The sequence below is a fragment of the Cajanus cajan genome, chromosome 5 (assembly GCF_000230855.2).
Source record: "Cajanus cajan strain Asha chromosome 5, NIPB_CcT2T_4, whole genome shotgun sequence".
Taxonomy (NCBI): Eukaryota; Viridiplantae; Streptophyta; class Magnoliopsida; order Fabales; family Fabaceae; genus Cajanus; species Cajanus cajan.
This window is the reverse complement of record NC_138521.1, coordinates 62,180,157-62,190,529: the sequence shown is the minus strand read 5'-3', so window position 1 is coordinate 62,190,529 and position 10,373 is coordinate 62,180,157. Positions and strand designations below refer to the sequence as shown.

At 38.0% G+C, this 10,373-nt stretch overlaps 2 protein-coding genes across 2 annotated transcripts; both read left to right on the top strand.

The window, feature by feature from the left end:
- The first annotated feature begins 3,830 nt into the window (after positions 1-3,830).
- LOC109812105 (ribosome biogenesis regulatory protein (RRS1) family protein) lies at positions 3,831-6,974 on the top strand. The gene is made up of 8 exons (XM_020375981.3): positions 3,831-4,061; positions 4,140-4,290; positions 4,531-4,582; positions 4,734-4,862; positions 5,441-5,558; positions 6,210-6,393; positions 6,513-6,626; positions 6,716-6,974. The coding sequence occupies exons 1-8, from the start codon at positions 3,964-3,966 to the stop codon at positions 6,869-6,871; spliced, it is 1,002 nt and encodes a 333-aa protein (XP_020231570.2). The 5' UTR covers positions 3,831-3,963; the 3' UTR covers positions 6,872-6,974.
- Positions 6,975-7,498: 524 nt separating this feature from the next.
- Positions 7,499-10,076, top strand: LOC109812104 (adenine nucleotide transporter BT1, chloroplastic/mitochondrial). Its single transcript, XM_020375980.3, has 3 exons — positions 7,499-8,559; positions 9,091-9,252; positions 9,335-10,076. Exons 1-3 carry the CDS (start codon positions 7,960-7,962, stop codon positions 9,800-9,802), a joined length of 1,230 nt encoding a protein of 409 aa, XP_020231569.1. The 5' UTR covers positions 7,499-7,959; the 3' UTR covers positions 9,803-10,076.
- The last annotated feature ends 297 nt before the right edge of the window (positions 10,077-10,373 follow it).

Genomic DNA, 10,373 nt, shown 5'->3' with positions numbered 1-10,373 from the left:
GCAGTACTTTCCCAGTCCGGCCACCCCATAGCCTTCTTTAGCAAAAAGCTATGCCCCCGTATGCAGGCTGCCTCGGTTTATGTCCGGGAGATGTTTGCCATTACGGAATCTATAAAAAATGGAGACAATACCTATTAGGCAAGCCCTTCAGAATCATTACAGATCAAAAAAGTCTCAAATATCTTTTAACTCAGGCAGTGCAAATGCAAGAACAACATAATTGGATGATTAAGTTGCAAGGGTATACCTTCGATATCCTATATCGTCCAGGCCGTGAAAATGTCGTTGCAGATGCTCTTTCCCGTTGTCACTCGGACTCACCACTCACCTTCACAGCTCTTACGTCACCGGTGCCACACATTCTTGATACTCTTCGGAGTTATTATAGTTCTGATCCCGTTGGCATTGCTCTTGTGGAAAAATGCACCTCAGACACAAATGCAAAGAGTCACTTTCATTTTCAGCAAGGCCTCCTCATGTTCAATAACAAAGTTTTCGTACCTGATGTTCATGACCTCCGTCGTTCCCTGATCAATGAATTCCACAGCTCGCCCCACGCCGGTCATTCAGGTTTTAAAGCATCCCTTGCGCGGCTCAGCACCTCTTTTTTCTGGCCTGGTATCTACAAGGATACAAAAAAACTAGTCCAATCGTGCCTCACCTGCCAGCAAAACAAATATTACCCAGTTAAAATGCAAGGTCTCCTTCAACCATTACTCACCCCTGATAGAGTTTGGGAGGATATCAGTATGGATTTTATCACTCACCTTCCTAACTCCCACGGTCACACGGTGATTTGGGTGATTGTCGACAGGCTTACCAAATTTTCTCACTTTCTGGCCTTACCCACCAAGTTCTCTGCCCAGGATCTTGCTGCCCGTTTTTCGGTTGAGATTGTCCGCCTTCACGGGGTGCCTAAGTCCATCGTTTCAGATCGTGACCGCCTCTTTCTCAGCCACTTTTGGCGTGAACTTTTTCGTCTTTAGGGAACCCAACTCCGATTCTCTTCTGCTTACCACCCGCAGTCCGACGGCCAAACTGAGGTGGTTAATCGCTCCATCGAGGCCTACCTTTGCTGCATCACTGGTGAGCATCCTCGTCGCTGGTACACCTTCCTCCATTTGGTCGAATATTGGTTCAACACCACTAAACACTCTGCTATCGGAATGTCTCCTTTCCAAGCACTTTATGGACGACCCTCACCCACCATGGTTGATTTCATACCTGGTCACACCATGACCTCCGACCCTTTTTCCCTGCAAGAACGTCAAGAAATACTCAAACAACTGAAAACAAATCTGCAAAGAACTCAACAACAGATGGAAGCTTACGCCAATCAGCATCGCCGTGAGGTGTCCTTTGTGCACGGTGATTGGGTCCTTCTTAGGTTACAACCACACCGTCAAATCTCGCTCCGCAATCAGAAACAACACAAGCTCTCTCGCCGCTTTCACGGACCCTTTCAGGTGGAGCGTCGCATCGGCACCGTCGCGTATCAGCTCGCGCTTCCACCGGAAACTCGCATTCACCCTGTCTTCCATGTATCACTCCTTCGTAAGTTCAAGGGCAAACCACCGTCGACCACCCCCTCTCTTCCCCAAGACCTTGATAACCCACCGCATGACCCTCTTCCTTTTCCCTCCCAGGATAATGAAACCCTTGCAGAAAACAATACTCTCCCTCGTAACTCTTTTCTGGAAACTCCGCACCACGTTTCAACTACCCATCTTAATGATGCATCTGCTCCACCGCCCCAACTCAAGCACTCACTTCCCTCCACGTGTGCTCCAAGTGGTAACTCCCCACCTACTCAACCGATACATCACTCTGCACCATTGGATTCCCTTGTGATCCGTGGCACTGCCCACCTACCTACATCTGCATCGTCCGTTCAGTTATCCCACGGCCCCACTTCTCATCATGCCCCAGCAACCCGTGATTTTGAGGACTTTGTGGGCAAAGTCATTTCAAATGGGCCAGGTATTAATGGGAGCCCAAAACAGCAAATAGAGGCTGAAGAGAATGAAGAAAAACGGGCCAAAAGAGTGTCAAAAAGGCCCACATGGCACAATGACTATGTGTTTTAAGAAGAAAAGATGATGTTTTGCCCCAACAATATGACGTAGCAATTTTCTGTTTTCACAAAATATTAGTATTAAAGTGGAATATTGTAGTTGGGCCTACGTGCTCAACCCAATAGAGTTTCCTTTCAATTGTTTTGTATTTATTCAAACTGGAAATGAATGAAGAGGCAGAGAAATTATTCCCAAAACTTAGATAACTATAGTGGTAGGGAGACTTGGTCTATCTCAAAGCAAGACCTTGTTAGGAAAAATTATCAAAAATCCTAACACAAACACAATGGAACATGCAAATGTAAACAACAAACGCACCGCTGCTACGTGGAAGAATACACAAGATAAGAAAATTAAGATATATATACCTTATCCTCGATCAGCAAGTAGAGGAGGAAGGAGAAGAATCTCAAGGGGCCCATGAGTATCAGCAACCATGACAACGAATTGAGAGATACCTCTGTTAAGGGTCTTAGTGGGTGCAAGCAATGCAACAAGTAAATTTACTTGGCACACGGTAGTTACCTTCATTAGCACCTTTTTTGAGCTGCATGTAGTATGGTTATGTAAATTGGGCATCAACCAAAGGGTAAGCTTTGGGGGACACTGCCTCTCCCGTCTGCATTTTGCACGTGCACAAACACAAGGAAGAAAATTCAGCAATCAGTTCAAGAATATAACTGTGAATCTAGCATAGCAAAAAAAGTCATGGTGGTCAATTTGCACTGCCTCGAGCAAGTGCATCATGTCTTCAGATGTCACTTCCTGCTAAAATACTGAGTAGGAACAAAGGAGCTCAGCATGCATGAGAGTCAGTAGAAGACCATTGGTATATATATATATATATAGTGAGAGTTGGAGGCAAGGGAAAATAAAAGGTTTTAAAAGGGTGAGGGAGAGAGATGGGTGTCAACAAATGAGTCGTTTAAAAATATCATAAAAGCAATAAAATAAAAATAAAATAGAAATATGAAGAGAATAAAAGGGTGTAAATTGTATGTTGTAATAATTATTTTAAAATGACAAAGAATCAAAGATATATTGGATTTAAAAAAAAAATTCTACGAGCTCGATAATTTTTATTTTTATTTTATCATTCCAACACATGATTATTATTATTTTTTTGTTGAATAACATTGTGTATATAATTTTTTTAGAACACTTTTTATATTTTTTATTGAGTGGAAATAATTTTAAATTTTTGTTTTATGTAAATAAATTCTCAAAATTTTTGTGGCAATGGTGTATAGATTCAAGAAAAACCTCACTCGTAATTAAAGTATACATTGTCTTTTCTCTCCATCCTCCCTTGTGTGTTGTTTTTAATTTTTATTTATTGAAGTGTTTGATTTGGTCTTTATTTTACGTGCTTAATTTTATCAAAATTAAGGTTAATTAATTCAAACACTTCCATAATAAGTGAAATCTCATTTTACAAAAATTTAATATTTGATTTTAATCAATCTTGTTCCTACATACACTCTATAACAATGAGCATGACAACTTAATGCCCATCTAATATAATTTGGATTTACGCATTTTATAAAAACAAGTTTAATGTTAAATTTGTCTTCAGAAAAATTTGAAGTTTTTCAATGAATCAAATAAATTTAATTAAGCTCCGAAATAGTTTGTAAAGTACTCAGCCGATGAGTACAGTCAATTTGGGCCTGGGTTCTATTGTTGGGTTGATCAAGAGGGATGGGCCAGTTTGAGCCACATATTTAAAGAAGACGCAGCCCAACCCAAAGGTGTGTCTTCATTCTTGTACAACACCAAAAATCTGAATAAACCCTCACACCCAACGCGGCTGTGGTGCGTAGACACCGTTTAGGTTAATTATTGGTTTGATTCGTTGAAGTTGAAGTTGAAGTTGAAGGTGACGCAAATGGAGGTCGAGAAGCAACACAACTTCGATGTGGACCTCGGCAACCTCATGGCTTTCGACTCCACTCACACCTTCCCTTCTCAACCACCTCTTTCTAGGTACGCTATCTTTTTCTTCGCCTTCTCCTTCTCCTTCGTGTTGTTTTTCGTTTTCTGACACTGCTTTATTGAACTTAGGGAGGAACTCGTCAAGCAGAGTTTACTCAAAGGCACACACTTGGTTCAAGCTATCGCAGATGCCCTCTTTACCTTACCATCAACCGAAGATGTAGATGGACCCCTTGTTAACTTGCCTCAGCCATTAACTAAATTACCAAGAGAAAAACATGTAATCATGCACTCCAATGTCTTATTCCTCTTTTAAATTCGTAAATTATGTAATCTGTTAATTATTACTTGTTCATAATCCTAATTATTTTTCCCATTGTGTTGCAACTTTCTAAGGGTTAAGTATGCATTGCTATTAGCTTTACACTTGTTTTGATTCTATACTTGGTTCTGTCGTCTGTGCTTCTGGTATTTTTTGTGTCTAATCAGTCAAACTAATCAATTTTTGTAATGCTTTCAGCTGCCAAAACCAAAGCCCCCTACTAAATGGGAAGTTTTTGCCAAAAAGAAAGGTTAGTTTGCTCATGCTGTACATTTAACTCTCAAGTGATTTAATGCATGTAACCTCGATGCTGTTTATGTAGTCTGTGTTGTGCTTAGTGTTGTTTTTATGATTTTTTTACTTGTTGAACCCCTGAATCTTTATCCTGTGTTTTTTTGCAGGCATACAGAATCGGAAGAAAGATAAGATTGTGTATGACGAACAAACTGGGACGTGGAAACGCAGATATGGGTATGATCGTGCAAATGATGAAGATGCTGTGCCTATCATTGAGGCAAAAGCAACTGATGGTAAATAAATGAACTTGCCTTTCCTCCTGTCTTGCTACTATGTTTCTGTTAATGGTCATGTATAATGTGTAGATGCTCTTCTCTGAGTTTTCCCTTTTGAACCCTAGGACGATTTTAACATGTACAAATGTTAGGAATAGATTAAAATTTTAGCATAAGACAATTCTTGGTAGGCCTGTACAAGGCTCGTGTACTCAAGTGGTACAAATTTATAAGAAATCTGATTTAGAATACCATTGACCCTTGAGATACAAACATTTAGATATATCAAGGCTGGTCAATGCTTAATCATAACATACAGTTGACCTTGTGGGTTTCTAGGAGCATTACACCAGACATGTTTTAATGGAATACCCATCGATTAAAATTTCATAATTTGTAGATTTATTTTCCTACTACTTTTGGGGTCATTGATATTTTTGGATATAAAGATTCTTGCATGTGATAATCTAGAACAAGTTAGATATTAGTTTGATGAGTGTATACTTGTAATTCACATTTTTCTTGGGGTATATTTTGGACACTAATCAGAGCTATAAGTATGGCATATGAGTAATTGATATTATGACATTTTGCAGATCCAGCAGAGGATCCTTTTGCCAAAAGAAAAGAAAATAAGAAGCAAAGAGTTGAAAAACAGGAGAAAAATCGATTACAGAACTTGAAAGAAGCTGCAAAATTTGGTGCTTTACCCAGGTTTGTAATATAGCTTTCTCCATAGTCCATTCAACCTTGAAGATTTTGTGGCTTGGGATTTCTTGCTACTGATCATCACAGTATACATCATTAGCTTATATAGTTGTGTGAATAGTTTATTTTGTGGAATATTGAATTCATTCCTGAAATGAAGACTGAGACGGGGTCTGACCTTAGCCTTTTATTTGTCCATTGGATTCATATATCTCACCCTGGCCAGTTGAGCCATAGCCTACTTTCTTTTGTTGAGATATACACTTTCTTTTTATGCTATTGTCTTGGTCAACAGTGATACTATTTTTTATTTGTTAGATACTCCAAAGCCCTGAATACTTTTGCTTGCTGGTATACGGATTCTCAAATCTCAATGGGAAATCTTATCCTTGTTATTGGTGGCATCTTAACTTAATTGTAGATTTGATTTTTTATGTGTTTGCTCACATGTGGTAACATCCCCAACTCTGGGAGAACTGAATAATCTCTACTGGCATCTGCCTCTCAATAAATTATGTCAACTTTTGACGAGTTTGTTGAAGGGTTTTGGCCTAGTGCTTTTTGTTTTCTTTAATATGTATGTTTATTATATTTCTTGTTGCAAATATTCATGTTATGTTCTTTCTTGCAATGACATCTGAACAAATTATTATGCAGCCATATTCAGTTGGCTGCTACAGCTTTGCCTATAACAGGAACTCAGGCAGCACCCAAGAAAGTTACAAAGGATGAACTAGGTAATGTAGCAGGACTCGCAGCAACTGCAACAGCCAGCGGCGGGAAATTTGATAAGAAATTGGCAGGTGAAAAGCCTGCGCAACATAAAGGAAAATATCGGAAGGTTGTGCACTGTGCTCTCACAGATATCTCTTTCTCTTGTCCATGTAGATTGTTATATGAAGAAGCACCCATCTATAACTAAATTGGCTAATTAACTTACTGTGGTCTGTTTTCATCTAGTTCCTGCCAGTGGTGGAAGGAACCGGAATAGGATCATTGGAGAGGGAGCAAACTGAAAAAATATTGAACAAGATTATGTCCAAGAATTCTCATGACATACTCAACGTTCAAAAGGTACATTAGAGTCATCCAGTGACTTAAATTACAAATTTACCAAGTTTTGTTAACTGTTTTTTTTGTTAACATTGTATCGTGTATTCTAGGCTGTCACAGTGCACACTGTGAAGAAAGAGAAGAAACGAAGGAGTGAGAAAGGGAAGGCTTCAGCTACTGACAAGAAATTTGACAAGAATTTGAAAACTCAGAAGAAGTCTTTTAAAAAGGGAAATTTAAAGAAAAGCAAGGCGAAAGGAAAATAGTTTAGATTTTATAGAAGGTTGTAGAGTTCTCGGAAACTCTGTTTACTGGTTTCAAGTTTTGTAGACGATTATTTCATCTATCATTTGCCATCCTTTTTGTTTACCATATATAATTAAATTAGCTCTTTTAAATTTTAATAGACAAGAAGAACGCTTAATTTCCTATCATGCTTAAATATGGAGTAATTGAATAAATAATATTGATGATTAAGTAAAGTTTTTTAACCGTGTTTCAATCACATAAAAGTATCCGGATAAAAAAACCGGATCACAAAAATCACTACAATGAGAGATAAGTATTTTTTTTCTTTCTTTACAATAATCATCCTAAAATTTATAATAAGAATGAACTTGATTGTATAGTAGTGTAAAAAAATTGTACGGACTATTAAAATGTAAGCCAGAAACATTTAATCCATGCTCTTTATTTAGCATGTCGTTGTTAGGCTTCCATCAAAACAACCGACTTCTTATGTATGAATCACATACGTTTGCATTTATAGTTTTATTAAGACAAAAAGAGTCCCTCCGTAATTAACTATTACGTGTTCACATGACAAATTATTTTTGCAGATTCCTTGTGAACAAAACAAACATAAATCGTGACTCGTGAGTGTCTGTTTTTTAGTCATTGAGTTACATCAGTTTTATCCAACTTTTGTGGACAACGATCACCTTATTTCAACAAAAAGAAACTGGATAATTCTGAATTTTGTACGTTAATAACAAATCTGAATTTGCTTGCATAGCATTGCAAATTACACCATCTCTTTTCTTCTCTTCTTAGTCTTCGTTGCCGAGGCAGAGAAAGAGATAGAGACGGAGTTTCTGGCTTGTGTTCTTCGTCAAAATTCTCCGCCCAACAAAAATTCTATACTTTATCTTTATTCCTCAATTCGATATCTTGTTTGGCTTGGTCTTCGTTGTTCCCGTTGAAATATTCATTTTCATCTAACTTGGTTTATGTCATCTCATAAATTCGTATATTCTTGCACGCCCATTTGTTACTAATCATCTCTATTCTTATAAAGCTTCCAAAGCTTCAATTCTAAGCAGAGAAGCAGTTCCTAACATTAGTTTTAAGATTCATGGGTAGAGGTAGGTTGCAAATGCAAAGGGTTGAATCTGGTTACAAAGATGTATCAATATGTAGTTCTGGAATCAAGTTTGAATGGGATTCACTTGAGGGTAAAGTTCATCCAAGTGGCTTATTTGCAAGCGTTGGACAAGCAGGATTTGGCTTCGGGATTTCACCAAATCCTCCAACAGCAAGTACTAGAGACAACAGCACCAAACCTCCGTTGGCAAATTCTTCCATGAAGTATGTTTTAATGCCTGAAGCTGGTTTTAAACCCACGGGGTTTCAAGGGTTGTTGAGTGGTGAGGCTTTCAAAGTTGATGAGGAAGGCCATGACATGAAGAGGGAAAAAAAGTTGAGAGGGTTTAAATTGAAGTTTAAGATTGGGAATCCATCATTGAGAAGGTTGATGAGTGGGGCAATTGCTGGTGCAGTGTCAAGGACTGCAGTGGCACCCTTGGAGACCATAAGGACCCATTTGATGGTGGGGAGCTGTGGACATAGTTCACTTCAAGTTTTTCAATCTATTATGGAGACTGATGGATGGAAGGGCTTGTTCAGAGGCAATTTTGTGAACATCATCCGAGTTGCACCAAGCAAGGCCATTGAGGTAAGTAAACCAGATGTTTTTGATTAGTAGATATCATCATAGATGAGAGTTTTTTTTTTGATATCTGATGTTACTAAAAATTTTATCTCATGTTTCCATTATTTGGTTTGACTTGATTCATTGGTTTCTTATCCTCAAAAAATAAAATTATGGCCTAGTTAGCTGGAAGGTGACTAAGGAATGGACATGAACTGTTGTCTTATGAATCTATAGTTTAACACACACAGTGACATCACTTTTATTTTTGAAAGGGAAATGATATTTGTACAATAAATTCATATAACAATTTGTATAATATTATTTTGCTTCTATCTCTCTCCATTACAAAAAATGTGATGTTGTACAAATTGTTGTGTATTATTACTTTATTATATATTATTCATCACTTTTGTTTTTCAATGCTGTCTGACAGACAGAAAAATTCCATCAATACCACTGTTTATTCTACTTTGCTCAACTAGGAGTCCATCATTTCATTTTGAAGCCTAAAATTTCATTTTATGCGTTAATGACATCTGGTGGAACATGCAGTTATTCGCGTATGACACAGTCAAGAAGCAAATATCTCCTAAACATGGAGAACAGCCAAAACTCCCAATTCCTGCCTCATCAATTGCAGGTGCTGTTGCTGGTTTTAGCTCTACCCTATGTACATACCCTCTTGAACTACTCAAAACTCGTCTCACCGTCCAGGTATGCACTCATACATCTCTGCTAACCTTTCTCTCATTTCTGCCCCAAGTGATGTAAATTTATGTCACTACTCAAATTGCAGAGAGGGGTGTACAAGAACTTACTAGATGCATTTGTGAGAATTATCAAAGAGGAAGGTCCGGCAGAACTGTACAGAGGCCTGACCCCTAGTCTGATTGGTGTAATCCCTTATGCTGCTACAAACTATCTTGCTTATGACACACTAAGAAAAGCTTACAAGAAAGCTTTCAACAAGGAGGACATAGGGAATGTCATGACTCTTCTAATTGGATCAGCTGCTGGTGCTTTTTCAAGCAGTGCAACGTTTCCACTTGAGGTGGCACGCAAGCATATGCAAGCTGGGGCTCTAAATGGAAGACAATATAGTAACATGCTTCATGCCCTCATCAGTATACTTGAAAAGGAAGGGGTGGCTGGTCTATATAGAGGTTTAGGACCAAGTTGTTTAAAATTAGTTCCTGCTGCTGGTATTTCTTTCATGTGCTACGAAGCTTGCAAGAGGATACTTGTTGAACATGAACAAGATTAGTAACAAGTGGATCACTGCAGATTCTTTCTACGGGATTTGTTGGTATTGATTTTGTTTAGGAAGAGGGAAATAATTTGTTGAGCTAATTTTTGGTTATGCAGATTTTGCTTTTCCTTGCATATTTGAGCATCTCAACCAGGGTTGTATTGATCACGTAGACACTGATTTATTTTGCTATCATAGTCTTCCATATGGTCTGGGCTGAGAATACACAAACTTGTAAGAGTTGTATTACTTTCAATGTTGTGACAACGCGTGGTTACAGAATTACATAGACCCTGTGTGGTTCTTCTACTGCTAAATTTAAGCAACTCATAAAGTGGGCCAGAACTGATATGACAATGATGTGACGCAGAGAATTGCTTATAAACAACCCCATTAAAGATGCTCTAAACGCATCTCTAGTGCTGTATCTTACCTTACCAGCAAACATGTCAACAAGAGCATAATCACTTATTTATTTGAATTTATTTCATATGATTTTTGAATTAAAATTTAATTTTTAAATAAATTGTTAATAATAATCTCCAATATATTAAATACTAACTTCTTTCTTACGTGAGAGTATTTT

Excerpts from the sequence above, each read along its gene's own strand:
- LOC109812105 (XM_020375981.3), top strand. The coding sequence starts at position 3,964 with ATGGAGGTCGAGAAGCAACACAACTTCGATGTGGACCTCGGCAACCTC. Across the intron at positions 4,291-4,530 it reads AATTACCAAGAGAAAAACAT|CTGCCAAAACCAAAGCCCCC; the intron begins GTAATCATGCAC and ends TAATGCTTTCAG. Across the intron at positions 4,583-4,733 it reads AGTTTTTGCCAAAAAGAAAG|GCATACAGAATCGGAAGAAA; the intron begins GTTAGTTTGCTC and ends GTTTTTTTGCAG.
- LOC109812104 (XM_020375980.3), top strand. The coding sequence starts at position 7,960 with ATGGGTAGAGGTAGGTTGCAAATGCAAAGGGTTGAATCTGGTTACAAA. Across the intron at positions 8,560-9,090 it reads CACCAAGCAAGGCCATTGAG|TTATTCGCGTATGACACAGT; the intron begins GTAAGTAAACCA and ends TGGAACATGCAG. Across the intron at positions 9,253-9,334 it reads AAACTCGTCTCACCGTCCAG|AGAGGGGTGTACAAGAACTT; the intron begins GTATGCACTCAT and ends CTCAAATTGCAG.